At 54.3% G+C, this 17,528-nt stretch overlaps 1 protein-coding gene across 1 annotated transcript; it reads left to right on the top strand.

Annotated features, from left to right (window-relative positions):
• Positions 1-205: 205 nt before the first annotated feature.
• On the top strand, positions 206-7,778 carry LOC116951513 (somatostatin receptor type 5-like). Its single transcript, XM_032970197.2, has 2 exons — positions 206-1,031; positions 6,322-7,778. Exon 2 carries the CDS (start codon positions 6,440-6,442, stop codon positions 7,607-7,609), a length of 1,170 nt encoding a protein of 389 aa, XP_032826088.2. The 5' UTR covers positions 206-1,031; positions 6,322-6,439; the 3' UTR covers positions 7,610-7,778.
• Positions 7,779-17,528: the final 9,750 nt, after the last annotated feature.

A 17,528-nucleotide genomic window follows, 5' to 3' on the forward strand; every position in this document is an offset into this window, starting at 1 on the left:
TGCTAAGTGCACTCATCCCGGAACCCTGCGGTGCATCACCTCCCCTCCCTCCGCTGCCCCCCCCCCCCCCCGTCTGCCCCCTGCCCATGCGTTGTTTCATAATCACCGCCGTGGCCCCTGCCCCTCGCTCCTGCCTCCTGCACCGGTGTGCGCGCGTGCCGCTCTCTGTATACGGGGGCGGTGCGGTGAGAGGGGGTGGGGTCCTGTCTGAGTGTGCGAGAGAGAGGGAGAGAGGCAAGGACGCTTGCCTCGGAAGACTCACAGCAGCAGCAGCAGCTGTAGAAGCAGCAACAGCAGCTGTAGGAGCAGCAGCTGTAGAAGCAGCAGCAGCAGCTGTAGAAGCAGCAGCAGCAGCTGTAGGAGCAGTAGTAGTGGCAGCAGCTGGAGGAGTAGTAGCAGCTGTAGGAGCAGCAGCTGTAGAAGCAGCAACAGCAGCTGTAGGAGTAGTCGCAGCTGTAGGAGCAGTAGTGGTGGCAGCAGCTGTAGGAGTAGTAGCAGCTGTCGGAGCAGTAGTAGTAGCTGCTGCTGTAGGAGTAGTAGCAGCTGTAGGAGCAATAGTAGTAGCAGCAGCTGTAGTAGTAGCAGCTGTAGGAGGAGTAGTAGTAGCTGCTGCTGTAGGATTAGTAGCAGTTGTAGGAGCAGTAGTAGTAGCTGCTGCTGTAGGATTAGTAGCGGCTGTAGGAGCAATAGTAGTGGCAGCAGCTGAAGGAGTAGTAGCAGCTGTCGGAGCAGTAGTAGTAGCTGCTGCTGTAGGAGTAGTAGCAGCTGTAGGAGCAGTAGTAGTGGCAGCAGCTGTATAGGAGTACTAGCAGCTGTAGGAGCAGTAGTAGTGGCAGCAGCTGTCGGAGCAGCAGCCGTATGAGCAGTAGGAGCAGCTGTAGGAGCAGTGGCAGCTGTAGGATCATCAGCAGCAGCTGAAGGAGCAGGAGCAGTAAGACCAGCAGCAGTAGTAGCAGTTGGGGCAGCTATAGGGACAGCATTTGAAGGAGCAGTTTACTGTGGAGGAGAGAGAGAGAGCAGCACCCTTCAGGGTAAGTTTGCTTCTTTGAATCCATCGATTGGTAAATTTTTGGTATTGCAAATGTAATGGGGTTTTTTTTACCGTGCATACGCACGCATGCTGCTTCTTCTCACCATGAGTCGACCGAATAACAACAAATTTACGGACACAAATAAGCCGCGCTGTGTAGGTATTCCGTCGCACTCGTGATGATAAATTGTGTGTGTATGTGTAGTGTTTAGTAAATGCATTGTAAGTGTTACACCTATGGGATTTGGTGCTCCATTCCGATTAGATGATATTGGCAGATTAACGGGCTGTGGGAGCAAATCTTAAATATAAAATCGTGGTCTTTAGCCTCCATGCCTTTGTAGGTATATATATTGGAAAACGTGAGCGTAAGAATGATAAATATATTTTTCGCTGGAGCAAACAATTATTCGTTATTTCTTTCTCAACGCCGCAAATACAAATTAAAATCGGGCATGCAATCCCACCCAATCGTGGCTGACGATTCCGCAGTAGAAGCTCTCGTTTTGAAATAACCCAACGTGATTTGCGAAATGTGCTGTGCTACCCATCACCATCAGCATCAGCAGCATCAGCAGATATTGTCTATCCACTGCTGGATGAAAGCCTCCTTCTCTCGCCATCACCATCCCCCATGATGCCGACCTGGGATACATCCCTTCATCTCCGCAGTGGCCGTGTTATCGGATTGCGCTCTCCTCCTTTCGCTTCCATTCCATGACCAGTCTCGCCCATCAGCTATCATCATCATCATCTATGTACGTATGTTGAACTTATTTCGCACTACCGTACGTAGACAACCGCGCTAATCGGAGGTGCGGGGGGAAGGGCAACAAACTAAACACACACAAAAAAACACAGTTCTAAAGCAATGTATTTTCAATTCCATCATCCCTTCGAGCGATGTGTATTTTCCAATCCCACTTTTGTTCCATTATCCTGATGCCTCTAATATGCACGTTGTCCCTAGTTGCCCAGGTGTTCTTCTTTACGTTTCTGAAGTTTAATTTCCAACCGTCAATATGCAGCTCTTGTACGATGTGTACGACAGAATATTTCCTCTCAGCAGAGCATCGCCTTTATCTTCTAGACTCACTTTCAGGAGGATTCCTCACTCAGTTGCGTCTCCAATTCCACGAACGAGTCATTGACTTCAATATGACAGAATATTTACTCTCAGCAGAGCATCGCCTTTATCTTCTAGACTCACTTTCAGGAGGATTCCTCACTGAGTTGCGTCTCCAATATCCACGAACGAGTCATTGACTTCAATGTGAGAGAGGAACCCAAGTAGCCCGAGGCAGCCGATCAGCCACACACGGGGATGAGCGCACAAAGCTCCACACGGATGGATTCAAGAATCAATTTATCTACTGCCTTCTGGATACCTTGCAATCACAGTGCGAACGACACAACACCTGAATGTTGCAATATATTCCACCACACAAGTACTAACTGCGAAGCTCTCTCCTTGCTTCCCACCTGCTCTGGTTTTCCCGGGACATCTTCTGTAAGAGGTCGCTTCGGCGTGGTGCTCTACAGCTACGTCTTCGTGTTCCGTGCCGTGCCTTCAATAGGTGCTCGCTAACAGCACTTGCCCCAAACAGTCTGTTAGAGGCTATACGGGCAGGGGAGGCTTTGCCTTTGTAGATGAGTGCTCGGCATATTGGATACCACGTTGAGCTGCAATCTTACCGCCGCCGTTACCATGAACACGTTCGAATTTTGTTGAATCCCGGAAGATTAGCAGGGCAGAGGCTGATTAAGTGCTGTGATGGGAGAGCATTAGTGTCGCGGTTCGCGCGCTGCCGTACGAACCCGGCGACCCGAGTTCGATTCCCGCTCACGGGCAATACCAGTGGCGAATATCTGAACCGGTCCTGGGCCTCCCTTAGGTCGACTCAGCCTCAAATGAGTATCGAGTGCGGTGTGTAATCTAGGGAGACAAAGGCGGCCGGGCGTGGTGCTGGCACCGTCAAACCCCTCGTGCGCCGTGTCTGCCTTCGTAGGTGCTACTCGCTAACAGCACTTACCCCAAACAGTCTGTTAAGGTTATACGGGGGATATTTGTCTTTGTATGCGAGTTTATAGGGGCACATGCGGGTCTATAGTGCAGCCGTTAGCGCACTGACTTACGAACTCGGCGACCCGAGTTCGATTCCCGCTCACGGCCAACATCCAGTGACGAATATCTGAACCGGTCCCGTGCCTCCCCTAGGTCGACTCAGCCTCAAATGAGCACCTGGTGCGGTGCGTTTAAATATCGCCACTGGTGAGACAAAGGCGGCCGGGCGTGGTGCTGGCCCCGTCAACCCCCTCGTGCGCCGTGTCTGCCTTCGAAGGTGCTATTCGCTAACAGCACTTGCCCCTGCAGTCTGTTGAGGCTACGCGGGCGATCTTTGTCTTGGATGGGAGGCGTCAAGGAGACCTGGCAGGGTCTTGTAGCCAGCGATGTGGCAGGGCTGTGCGTCACCCTCCTCGCGAATGTGGGGGGGGGGGGGGTCCCTTAGGGATACTCTGAATTTCATCGCACGTGCCAAACAGTATCTGTTTTTTTGGTCATGGAATCGGCACCAACAATTCAGTGCAGCACAACTCGTGAAAAGAAAATACGAAAAAAAACGCCTTGAGAGAGCTTTTGAAGCTTGAATGGATAAGCAAAATACGATCAGAATTATCCCAGTGAGATGATTGTTGGGCTTTGTGCAATATAACTCACCGAATATTGACCTTGGACGTTGAATGAATCTTCCTCAGCTTTACTCAGCCTGAGCCAGGTTTCGTGTGTGTTAGAGAGAGAGAGTACGCCTAGCGCACTTGGGAGACAAAATGGGGAGCGGTGGCGCAACGGTTAGCGCGCTGCGCGAACGAAACCGGTAATCGCCCCGAGTTCGATCGCTCACGCCCACCTACACCAATGACGATTATCTGAGCCGGTCCTGGCCTCTCGCCTAGATCGACTCGGCCTCAAATGAGCGCCCGGTGCGGTGTGTAAACATCGCCACTGGGGAGACAAAGGCGGCCGGGCGTGGTGTTGGCCTCCGACCCCCTCGTGTGCCGTTCCGCACCTTTATAAGTGCTCGCTAGCAGCACTTGCCCCGACAGCCTGTTAAGGCTATACGGGGGATCTTTGTCTTTGTGTGTGGTTAGCGCTACGCTGCGCTTCCAACTCGACGAGCCTAGTTTGATTCCCGCTCACGGCCAACACCAGTGACGATTATCCTGGGCCTCCCCTAGGTCGACTCAGTCTCAAATTAGTATCTGGTGCAGTGTGTGAACATCGCAAATAGGGAGACAAAGGCGGCCGGGCGTGGTGCTGGCCGCCCACCCCCGTCGTGTGCCGTGCCGGCCTTCACAGGTGCTGCTCGCGAACAGCACTTGCCCCAACAGCCTTTTAAAGACTACACGGGGTATCTTTGTCTTTGTACCGGGGAGATGAAAGCGACTGATGGGTTTCGCCTTTTACACGTAATCGTTAATAGCACTTGGCCCCATCCATTAATCTCAGTTAAATATAAGATCTTTGTATATATATGTACACACACACGCACGCGCGCGCGCACTGACAAAATTCGTGTGCTCGAGTGGACAAGTACATTCACGCGCTCACCGTGACTGTGACAACCGTGAGCGGTACGGTGGGGGTGGTTTAGTTTGGTTCATTTCCACAATGGAATTGTAAAGCGGCACGGGAACCCAGAGAGCGTTCTCCGGGTAAAAGACTCTCTTAATTTGAGTCGCATTAACGCTAAAACCGCGTGAAAGCATTTTGCGGATGTCTCATTACAGCGGGTGCCACTCAGGGGTCTCGAGACGAGGCTATATTCATTAGAGACGCCAACTCCAGCAGCACCATCAGCCTCCCCCCCCCCCCTTTCCCTAACAGTGGGGAATGAACAGCGCAGCGACTGACAGCGTCTATCAGGTGTTGTTGACGCGACAAAAGACGGCTCCTCGGTGCCACCTGCCAGGAGTTGCGGCTTCACGCGTCTTGGCTACCGATTGAATTGCGGGGTCAGGCTCTGGGTGTGTTCGCACAACCCCGAATAAAAAGCACATTACATTCTGGTCAATGAGCAATCCACCGCTGGATGAAGGCCCCCGCTATGGGTATCGACATCCCACGTGGCACCATGACACCACCACGATCTATTAACACAACACAATTGCTATTGTTATTGTTAAGGGGTTTTTTTTACAAATCTGTAATTGTGGAATGCGTTGATGTTGTCTGCCGACCGAGTTACCCGTAAAAAAAGAGTTCCTTAGCTCATCGGGCTTGACTCTGAGAAAAATACAACGCGACCACGGAGGGAGAGAGAGAAATAGAGAGAGAAAACATGCAAACTCCAAATATACAGGCGTCATCAGGGTCAGGATCTCCGGATCGAACCCACGACCTCCTGCATACCAGGCGAGGGAGTTAACATCTCGCCACCGTAGCGAGATCTAAAGTCACGCCACTGTCGGATGGTGAAGCATCTCGGTCTGGGCTCACGGCCTCGCTGTGATGTTCGCCTTCCAGGGCGGGTTGCCTCCTTTGGGCAGCCATTCCACCACCCGATTCCCCAACAAAAGACAAAGATTCCCCACGACCCCACAAATAGCCTTACCAGACTGCTGGGGCAAGTGCTGCACCTATGAAGGCCGGCGCGGAACACGAGGGGGTGGGTGGGTGGCCAGCACCACGCCTTTGTCTCCCCAGTGGCGATGTTCACACATTGTCGACCGAGGGGAGGCTCAGGATCGGTTCAGATAACCACTACACTACCGCCATCTCACATTCATTAAGAGGCAATGTTGTTTTGATCTGGCTGTGTCGCTCGAATAATTATTTTCTTTCGTTTGCCAAAACTTGCTGTCGAAACAGACCTTTGTTGTTCGCTCGTCTTTAGCCGGAGCCCAAATTGTCCACCCGCCTCCAACTCGTTAACTAACACGACCCTTCGCTGCCATCACTCGTCGGAATAAACTGATGTCACAATGGGTGACGTCAGAACGACTGACGTCAGCAAAGCCGAGTATTCATTCTCTCGGACGCAATACCAACTTCAACGTTTCTTTTGGCATTAAGTGACGCCTAGATTTATGATTAATCTTAATTTTACGTATTTTTTTAAAATGCAGTTTGACGAATCAGAATATATGTATTCGTACTCGAGGAATCCGATGAACTATAAAGCTCTTTTTCACAGATGCCCACTCATCGCTCACTCTAGCCAGCTGTTCTAGCCGCGTTGTAACTGGGTGCGTTATTGTTGTTGTTGCTGTTGTTGTCACGTCTCCCTAAGCCGTGGCTGGGCGTGCTCCTACCAGTGAGACCTTTTCGGAGAGAGGGAAGGACGCGGCGCCTGAAGGCACCCCCCGGCCCCCCTCTCCACCCCAGCGTCGACAACCGTGACTCGCACCATGGAGCGCATCGGCCCCTCTTGCCCAGCCAACGTCACGGGATACCCCACTGCCTCCCCCTCCTCCTCCTCCTCCTCCTGCCGCTCTTCTCCCAACGTCTCCGGCAACGACACGGAGGCTGGGCAGGAGGACGCCTCCTCCTCCTCCTCCTCCTTCTCCTCCGCGAGCGCCGTGGTGCTGCCGCTCGTCTACTTCGCGGTGTGCGCGGTGGGCCTCACGGGCAACACCCTCGTCGTCTACGTGGTGCTGCGCTACGCCAAAATGAAGACGGTCACCAACGTGTACATCCTCAACCTGGCCGTCGCCGACGAGCTCTTCATGTTCGGGCTGCCCTTCCTCGCCATCCAGAACGCGCTCTCCTACTGGCCCTTCGGCTCGCTCGCGTGCCGAATCGTCATGGCGCTGGACGGCGTCAACCAGTTCACGGGCATCTTCTGCCTCACGGCGATGAGCGTCGACCGCTACGTGGCCGTCGTTCACCCGGCGCGCGCCTCGCGCTGGCGGAGGCCCATCGTTGCCAAGACGGTGAACGCCGCCGTCTGGGGTCTCTCAATACTCGTCGCGCTGCCTCTCGTCGTCTTCTCGTACACGAGCCACGCGGGCGACACGTGCAACGTGAACTGGCCCGAGCCGGCGGCCACGTGGTCTACGGCGTTCATCGTCTACACGACGGCGCTGGGCTTCTTCGGGCCGCTCACCGTCATCTGCCTGTGCTACCTCCTCATCGTCGTGCGCGTGAAGTCGTCGGGGGCGCGCGTCGGCGCGGCCAAGCGGCGCGCCTCGGAGCGCCGAGTCACGCTGATGGTGGTGGTCGTGGTGGCGGTGTTCGTCTTCTGCTGGCTGCCCTTCTACGCGCTCAACATCGCCAATCTGGTGGTGGCGCTGCCCGAGGAGCCGGCGCTCGTCAAGATCTACTCGACCGTGGTGGTGCTGTCGTACGCCAACAGCTGCGCCAACCCCATCCTCTACGCCTTCCTCTCGGACAACTTCAAGAAGAGCTTCCAGCAGGCGCTGCGCCTGCGCAAAGGCACCACGAGGATGGCGCGCGCCGCCGAGGGGCAGAGCGAGAGGCGATCGGCCACCACGGTCCGCTTCGAGGAGGGGCGGCCGGTCGCGCAGGGCGAACGGAACGGCGGCGGCGGCGGCGGTGGCACCGAGGCGGCCGTCTGAGACTCGCGACGCGGGGCGAGCGAGCGAGCGGACGAAACAGACCTCGGCGACGTTTAGATTTCGTCGTTTGGAAAAGGGCTTTTTGTTGTTGTTGTCGTCGTGGTTGTTGTTGATTCTCGAAGCCGAACTATTTACGGTTGACATAAAAGGAGTCGGTGGCAGGGCAGGGGGGGGGGGGGGGATACCCTCTCGACGTTCGGAGACTCGCGGAGCGCGAACCGACAGGAGAGATGCCAACTTAGCGGCGTCGTGATAAAGGAGTTGGGGGGGGGAAACGGAGTTGGGCAAGGGCCAGAGATTTGTGGTCGTGGTTTATTTCTTTTTTTAATTAACGAACTGACTGCAAGACTGCCAGACAGACACACTGACTGATTGCCAGACAGACTGACTGCCAGACATACTGACTGACTGCCAGACATACTGACTGACTGCCAGACATACTGACTGACTGCCAGACAGACAGACAGACTGACTGACTGCCAGACAGACTGACTCTCAGACTGCCAGACATACTGACTGACTGCCAGACAGACTGACAGTCAGACTGACTGTCAGACTGACAGACAGACAGACTGACTGCCAGACAGACTGACTGACTGCCAGACAGACAGACTGACTGACTGCCAGACAGACAGACACACTGACTGTCAGACACACTGACTGCCAGACAGACAGACTGACTGACTGCCAGACAGACACACTGACTGACTGCCAGACAGACAGACACACTGACTGACTGCCAGACAGACAGACTGACTGCCAGATAGACAGACAGACTGACTGTCTGTCAGACACACTGACTGCCAGACAGACTGACTGACTTCCAGACAGACAAACAGACAGACAGACAGACAGACTGCCAGACAGACAGACAGACACACTGACTGACTGCCAGACAGACAGACACACTGACTGACTGCCAGACAGACAGACTGACTGCCAGAGAGACAGACAGACTGACTGACTGTCAGACACACTGACTGCCAGACAGACTGACTGACTTCCAGACAGACAAACAGACAGACAGATAGACAGACAGACTGACTGCCAGACAGACAGACAGACACACTGACTGCCAGACAGACAGACTGGCTGGCTGACTGCCAGACAGACTGACTGACTGCCAGACAGACAGACTGACTGCCAGACAGACACACTGACTGACTGCCAGACAGACAGACACACTGACTGACTGCCAGACAGACAGACTGACTGCCAGATAGACAGACAGACTGACTGACTGTCAGACACACTGACTGCCAGACAGACTGACTGACTTCCAGACAGACAAACAGACAGACAGACAGACAGACTGACTGCCAGACAGACAGACAGACAGACACACTGACTGACTGCCAGACAGACAGACACACTGACTGACTGCCAGACTGACTGTCAGACTGCCAGATAGACAGACAGACTGACTGACTGTCAGACACACTGACTGCCAGACAGACTGACTGACTTCCAGACAGACAAACAGACAGACAGACACACTGACTGCCAGACAGACAGACTGGCTGGCTGACTGCCAGACTGACTGACTGACTGCCAGACAGACAGACTGACTGCCAGACAGACACACTGACTGACTGCCAGACAGACAGACACACTGACTGACTGCCAGACAGACAGACTGACTGCCAGATAGACAGACAGACTGACTGACTGTCAGACACACTGACTGCCAGACAGACTGACTGACTGCCAGACAGACAGACAGACAAACAGACAGACAGACTGACTGCCAGACAGACAGACAGACACACTGACTGCCAGACAGACAGACTGGCTGGCTGGCTGACTGCCAGACAGACTGACTGACTGCCAGACAGATAGACACTGCCAGACAGACAGACTGACTGACTGCCAGACAGACTGACTGACTGCCAGACAGACAGACTGACTGTCAGACAGACAGACTGACTGTCAGACAGACAGACAGACTGACTGACTGCCAGACAGACTGACTGACTGCCAGACAGATAGACACTGCCAGACAGACAGACTGACTGACTGCCAGACATACTGACTGACTGCCAGACAGACTGACTGTCAGACTGACAGACATACTGACTGACTGCCAGACAGACTGACTGACTGCCAGACAGACAGACTGACTGACTGCCAGACAGACAGACTGACTGTCAGACAGACAGACTGACTGTCAGACAGACAGACTGACTGTCAGACAGACAGACTGACTGTCAGACTGACTAACTGTCAGACACACTGACTGCCAGACAGACAGACTGACTGTCAGACAGACAGACTGACTGTCAGACTGACAGACATACTGACTGACTGCCAGACAGACTGACTGTCAGACTGCCAGACATACTGACTGACTGCCAGACAGACTGACTGTCAGACTGACAGACATACTGACTGACTGCCAGACAGACTGACTGACTGACAGACATACTGACTGACTGCCAGACAGACAGACTGACTGTCAGACAGACTGACTGCCAGACAGACAGACTGACTGCCAGACAGACTGACTGCCAGACAGACAGACTGACTGCCAGACAGACTGACTGACTGACAGACATACTGACTGACTGCCAGACAGACAGACTGACTGTCAGACTGACTAACTACGATGCTGGCTGGAAGCTCGCCGCGTCGCGTCGTCTGGTCCGGCGTGGAGGATTGGAGGTGGACAGAGAGGACGGGCGGGGGCTGGGGGGCTGTGGGGGGCGGAGGGGGATGTGGGGGGGGGAACTGTGGAGGGGAGGAACTGTGGAGGGAGATTCTTTCCCCTACTGAGGGCCAACTCGGACATTCAAACAGCTTTAGCAGGGGCAGCCATACACGTGTAACAGCAACGACGAGGACAACGTGTGGACGTTTAACTTCTTTCGCACCGTACGTAGCCAGCCATGCTCATCGGAGGTGCGGGGAACAACCTCGGACTGTCACAGAGAGAGAGAGAGAAAACAACCCTTGAAATGACACAAACTGAGCGCAACGCAGATTAGAAATGGAGTTGCCGCGAGGTTGAATGCCAGCCCACACCCTCCCTCCCCTCTAGCGCCCGATTAGTGCGGCCAAGATGCTGGCAGTGATGGGCAAATACTGCTCGCGGTTGACCCTTTCAAAGCGGCAGGCCTCTTCTCGTGTGGGTGACCACAGAGGGCCTGGTCCGACTGAAGTTGTTGCGTCTGGCCCAGGCACTGGCTGTGGGGTTCCGCGTCCCCGACAGCACGTGCACATCTTTACTTGAGTGTCTTCTTTAAAACAAAAACAAAATGGTGCGACATGATGGTAAGACTTGCGTCCTGCGAACACGTTGGTCGGGCAAAGGGACCTCTCAGCAGACCAGGCGGGGCCCAGACGAGACCGGAACCCCTGGGGGCGAGCTCGTGATCATCGGCGGCGGCGGCGGCGTCCCATGACGAGATCGGAGGCGATCCCCCGCACCCGCAGGGGTAGGCCACGGCTGGCGTGGACCACTCACGATCGAGACTGCCGATCGTCACCACCACCACCACTACCATCATCACCATAGCCTTGGACCACTCACTCAGCGTGGTGGCGAGCGCAGGGTAGGAACCACCCTCGTCGATGTGTCTCGGGTTGGAACCTCTGCGTCCCGAGGTCGCTCGCGACTCGTCCTGATGATGATGATGATGAGATATGGTGCAGGCTACTTGCTATTGTCTCGTGTGTGTGAAACAATCCATGATTTTAGACAATGGGGAATTGGTTACTGACACTTTTACTCTTCATGAACGGATCCCCGGATGTCTCAGTGCAGCTGTTCCGTCAGAGGTGAATAACAAGAGGGATGCACGCACAGCGATGAAGTCAGTTCGGCATCTCGTTTGCAAAAACAACGTGTATATATGGACATCTGTGAAAAAGAGCTTCATAGCTCATCGGATTCCTCCAGTATGAATACATATTCTGTTTGTCATACATGGTAAATACAAAAAAATGAAGACGTCTCCCCTTTAAATATAATCCGCCTGTCAACTGCATAGGCCAGCAGACCTCTCTATCTCTCCTTATGAAGTATTAACCAATCGTTGCACCCGTGACTAAGATGAATACAAATAACTCGTTATAAAGGTCATCATCAAACCGGCGCTCTATAAACTGCTGAATTAATGTATGATGTTGAAACCGTTTCGCACCGCTACGTAGCCACAGTGCTCATCGGAGACGCGGGGGAAGGCCAACAAACACGACATACAAAAAAAAAAGAGCGCTCCTCAAGAAACGGAGTTTCCGATCTGCTTTTAAAAAGTGCACGGCTTCCAATGGCGTCGAACTATCGGAAGTTAAGAGGCGTTCCAGACGGGACGGCACAAAGCGCATCCGAAAGCGCCGCGCGATGCAGCGCCACCGCCTCACTTCGACTGCTTAGCAGCCAAAAGCCGAACCGCCGCTGCTGCTGTGGCGCCTACGGCGGTCCCGGAGTTCGCGTGGCGATGCCCTTGCGCGTCCTGGGTAAATGAAAGGGCCTCACCCCCCCCCCAAAAAAACAACAACACCGTCATCCCTCTCCGTTCGTGCGATGCGACTCAAGCCATCCCGCTCCTCCATTCGGGCGGAGTTCAACCCCCCCCCCCCCCGCCGTGCGTCCGACTGAAGTTCAATTTGTTCGCGCTGAAAATCGTTGCATGAATGAATGTGTGCACGTGGACAAAGATAAAGGTCCTCCCCCCCGCCGTGTAGCCTTAGCAGACTGTTGGGGCAAGTGCTGTTCGCGAGTAGTAGCTATGAAGGCCGGCACTGTGGCACACGGAGGGGGGGGGGGGTGGGTGGTCACCGACACCACGCCCGACCGCCTTTGTCTTCTCAGTGGCGATGTTCGCACACACCGCAATCGGGTACTCATTTGAGGCTGAGTCCACCTAGGGAAGGCTCAGGGCCCCTGTTCAGAAAATCGTCGCCGGTGTTGGCCGTGAGCGGGAATCGAACTCGGGTGGCCGGGTTCGTAGTTCTGCGCGCACAGATGCACCTGGAAGCTCTTCATCGGCGGGCGCGTGCTGTAGATACAAGAAAGGAAAAGGATTTGCATTTATAGGACGGGCGCTTAAATGCCTCGACGAGCAAAAGAAACAACAAATCAAAGGGAGTGCGAGGTTCAGGAGAGAAATCCAATGCATACCAAACACTGGGATCACACACATACACACATACAAGAAGCGAAAACGAGTCGAGAAGATGTAACTGATGGAAATGAATCTTCATCGTCGATTTCAAAGGGGGTAATTATCGCGTCCTCCCTACGCACATTGTCGCGACTCAAAAAACAACGAGAGGGTGACAAAAACAACCACAACTAACGGGGATATTGACGGGACATTGACGGGACATTGACGGGACATTGACGAGACATTTACGGGACATTGAAGGGACATTGACGGGATATTGACGGGATATTTACGGGACATTGACGGGACATTTAAGAGACATTGACGGGACATTGACGGGATATTTACGGTACATTGACGGGACATTTACGGTACATTGACGGGACATTGACGGGACATTTACGAGACATTTAAGAGACATTTACGGGACATTGACGGGATATTTACGGGACATTGACAGGGTATTTACGGGACATTAACGGGACATTTACGGGACATTGACAGGGTATTTACGGGACACTTACGTTGCGCGTCGTGTATTTCGTTGGCGGCGTGAAGCTTTGCACATCCATCCCTGCGCACCATCATACATCCGTGGTAGTCGTTGTGGTCGTTGGGCATTCGTAAAAAGGTGGAAAGTGTCACCTCTCTGTCGTCTGCTCCGCTTCGGTGCAATGCGGTGGACGTTGTGAGTCACTGCTGCTGCTGCTGATTAAAACATTTCATTTTGATTTGGTGGTTTTCCGATCTGCAACGTGTGTGGTGGTGTGTGTGGGTGGTGCATCTGGGGAGACAAAGGCTGCCGGGCGTGGTGTTAGTGGTGAAGGGAGGTTGTTGTTGTTGTTGTTGTCATTGTTGTTGGGAGATGGAGCGGTGGTGTAGCGGTTACCGCACTGCGCTACGAACCCGATTGTCTGAACCGGTCCTGGTCCTCCCCAAGGTCAACTCAGCCTCAAATCAGTACCCGGTGCGCTGTGTAGTAAACATCGCCATTCGGGAGACAGAGATGGCCGGGCGTGGTGCTGGCCACCCACCCTCGTGTGTGCCGTACCGGCCTTCATAGGTGCTCGCTAGCAGCACTTGCCCCTACAGTCTCTCAGGGCTATACGGGGGATCTTTGTCTTTGGTGCATCTGACAGTTATCTGAGTCATTCGACCCACGGCACCTGCATGGGTCTGTCCCGTGACCTCGTGCCGGCAGCGAGTCTTCCGCGCTTCGCGTGGCCTTAAAGTGCACCTAGCCTGGCACAAGCGCTGTGGGGACATCACCGTAATGGCGACTGCTTTATTGTTGTTATTGTTGTTGTTGTTGTCGCTTGGTGCGATAGCTCTTGGTGATCTCGCGCACCGTCCGCCAATCCCCGTGACACGTGTTTGAATTATCTGCGATGGTCACCTCCGATCAGCACGCTTGGCTGCGTACGGTGCGAAAGAAGTTCAACGTACGTGCATGGAACAATAGCGGTTGACTCCACCTGTACTTGGAAGAATAATAATCATTCATGATGTCAACTTGTAACGCACACCCGCTGCACATCGTTGGCTCGCTCACTCGTAGAGAGAGAGAGAGGGAGGGTGGGACACCTCAAGAGGCACCAGGAGGAGGAACCACATACTATATTAAACTTTTAACTGAACTATATATAAATTATTATACCAGGTAAGGCCCACTGAGCTACACAGCTCTTTTTCAGAAGCGACCTGGCCACAAATGAGAGCCCAACGAAGTGGCTTATCGCGTGGAAATGTAGAGCAGCCAAACAATGGAAAGGCGTGCTCATTCTAAATGTAGAGGGAGAGAAAACAAACCAGAGGACCCGGAGAACAATCCACGCGACCACAGAGAGAGAGAGAGAGACACGCAAACTCCAAATATACAGCAGGCGTCAGGGTCAGGATGGAACCCACGACCTCCTGTATACCAGGCGAGGTAGTTAACATCTCACCACGGAGAGAGAGACACGCAAACTCCAAATATACAGCAGGCGTCAGGTTTAGGATGGAACCCACGATCTCCTGTATACCAGGCGAGGTAGTTCACATCTCACCACGGAGAGAGAGACACGCAAACTCCAAATATACAGCAGGCGTCAGGGTCGGAATGGAACCCAGGACCTCCTGCATACCAGGCGAGGTAGTTAACATCTTACCACTGAGAGAGAGACACGCAAACTCCAAATATACAGCAGGCGTCAGGGTCGGGATGGAACCCAGGACCTCCTGTATACCAGTCGAGGTAGTTAACATCTCCTAGCCACCGTGACGAGCGGCGAGACAGTAGCGGCAGCAGCTGCAGTCATGCGGTGACCCGGCCCCAGCAATGGCACAAGCTCTGCGATGTTCTCGGCGCAATTAAAACCCACCCGTGCTCAGGGGAAAGAACGCTCGCTCGCTCTCTCGCACCGACCGAACATGTTGAGGTCCGCAGTGTCTTTTTGTCGTGCTGCCTTCTCCTGGCAAGCCACGGTTATGGCACCTCGGGTGGTGTGACCAGAGCCACGCCGAAACCCCACATTTAGCCTCCCCACTACCGATGTTTAACGCACCCGCACCCAGGTGGTGACGATCGGGAGGCCCACGAATCGGTCAAAACATTCGCCGGCTCAAGCATGTATTGGCCGTGAGCGGGAATCGAACCCGGGTTCTCCGCCGGGTTCTAGCAGCGCAGTGCAGCAGTGCAGCGTAACCCGCTGCGCTGGCCGGTCGCCAAGGTTTCACGTGAATGCAAATCCAATCCCAGCTGGCCCAGCAGGACACTGGCCAGAGTTCCCTTTATCGTTCCGTTAATCCAGGGGTGGTGAATGTCCGGCCCGCGGGCCGTATGAGGCCCGCAGAATCATTTGGGTCTCTGGCCCTGCCAAGGCAACCGCAGGCGGGACTCGAAATTCAATAAATCTAGGAGCAAACGTGGAAAAGCAGTTTGCGAGTAGCAACATCGTCAATACCAGCTAACATCACCACACGCCTCGCCAAACAGAAGCAGTTGCAGCCATCACATTAGGGGTGAGTTAATTCAATGTTTGACCAAATAAAACAGGCAAATTTTTAAGTTGATTATTTTGTATGGCCCGCGAATGATGATGCTATAAATATCCAAATGGCCGTTGGCAGAAAAAAAGGTTCCCCACCCCTACGTGAATCCCATCAATCTCTCAATGACCTCGCTTCCCTTAATCGCCTCTGATGTCGCCCGCCCGCTCGCTGCGCTCTCACGAAGCCATCCCTCCAGCGCCCTACGACCACAGTCAGCATGACCGAATCATCTTCTTCCTACGCCTCTTCTCGTCCTTCTGGCTCCCCTCCGTTGGAGCGGGCTGCATATCAAACGATCGCCTTCGCCGTACCAGCTCCCCACGATTCCCTCGACGCCCGGCTTCTTATCGATGACTCGTACCTACCTCTCTCCTCGTGTCCCACCACCACCGACCTTGCTCTGATTCCTTCCCCGCATTAAACCCGAGCCCACCCTCCCTCCTTGGTATTCCCCATCCCATGCACGTTTCGCAAATTCACCCACCAACCCGTCCCCTGGACCAGGGGTCCCCAACCCCCCGGGCCGCGGACCGGTACCGGTCCATGGCCTGTTAGGAGCCGGGCCGCACAGCAGCAGGAGGTGAGAGCGGTGAGTCAGCACGTGGCCCGCCCCCATTGTTTTATTATTGACCACCCCCGTCCGCGCCTCTTACGCGCACTGCGTAGCGCTTGTCTCAGTCACAGTGTTGGCAAGCCCACGAGCTCTAACCCCCAGTAGCCACAATGAGTAAAAAAAAACAACGTCGCTGGAAAGCTTCTTTGAAAAGGGGGAAAGACCCAATGATGAACCCCCTCCCCCCCCCCCCCCCCCCCGGGTGCGTGAAAAAATTGTCTTCCACGAAACCGGTCCCTGATGCCAAAAAGGTTGGGGAACCGCTGCCCTGGACCATTTCTGTTGCTGTATTGCAAAGCGCCTCGATGAATTCGGCGCGATGTTGATCTGAGATGAGATGCGATCTTGGCTGCACGGGCGGAGCTCCGGAAATTTGTGGACCACAAAAGGGTCCAGGCGACGCGTGTGAGAGCGGAGAAGGCGCAAGTCTCTGTGCGTGTGGTATGTGTGGTGTGTGGCGTGTGTGTGGTGTGTTGTGTTTGTGTGTGGCGTGTGTGTGGTGTGTTGTGCGTGTGTGGCGTGCGTGTGGTGTGTTTGTAGTGTGTGTGTAGTGTGTGTGGTGTGTTTGTGTGTGGCGTGTGTGTGGCGTGTGTGTGGTGTGTTGTGTGTTGTGTGTGTGGTGTGTGGTGTGTTTGTGGTGTGTGTGGTGTGTTTGTGTGTGGCGTGTGTGTGGTGTGTTGTGCGTGTAGTGTGTGTGTGTGTGGCGTGCGTGTGGTGTGTTTGTGGTGTGTGTGGTGTGTGTAGTGTGTGTGTGTAGTGTGTGTGGTGTGTTTGTGTGTGGCGTGTGTGTGGCGTGTGTGGCGTGTGTGTGGTGTGTTGTGTGTGTGGTGTGTGGTGTGTGTGGCGTGTGTGTGTGTGTGGTGTGTATGTGTGTGGTGTGTGTGTGGCGTGTGTGTGGCGTGTGTGTGTGTGTGGCGTGTGTGTGTGTATGTGTGGCGTGTGTGGCGTGTGTGTGTGTATGGCGTGTATGTGGTGTAGCGGTTAGCGTTGTGGGGGAGCGGTAGTGTAGTGGTTAGTGCGCTCTGCTACGTTCCTGGTGACCCGGGTTCGATACCCGCTCACGGCGAGCACCTACGAAGGCCGGCACGACACACGAGGGGGTAGGTGGCCAACACCACAGCCCGACCGCCTTTGTCTCCCCAGTGGCGATATTTCTACACACCGC

The sequence above is a fragment of the Petromyzon marinus genome, chromosome 43 (assembly GCF_048934315.1).
Source record: "Petromyzon marinus isolate PM22_M1 ecotype Great Lakes invasive population chromosome 43, UKy_Petmar_22M1.pri1.0, whole genome shotgun sequence".
Lineage (NCBI taxonomy): Eukaryota > Metazoa > Chordata > Hyperoartia > Petromyzontiformes > Petromyzontidae > Petromyzon > Petromyzon marinus.

Coding starts and splice junctions, on each gene's coding strand:
- LOC116951513 (XM_032970197.2), top strand. CDS start 6,440: ATGGAGCGCATCGGCCCCTCTTGCCCAGCCAACGTCACGGGATACCCC.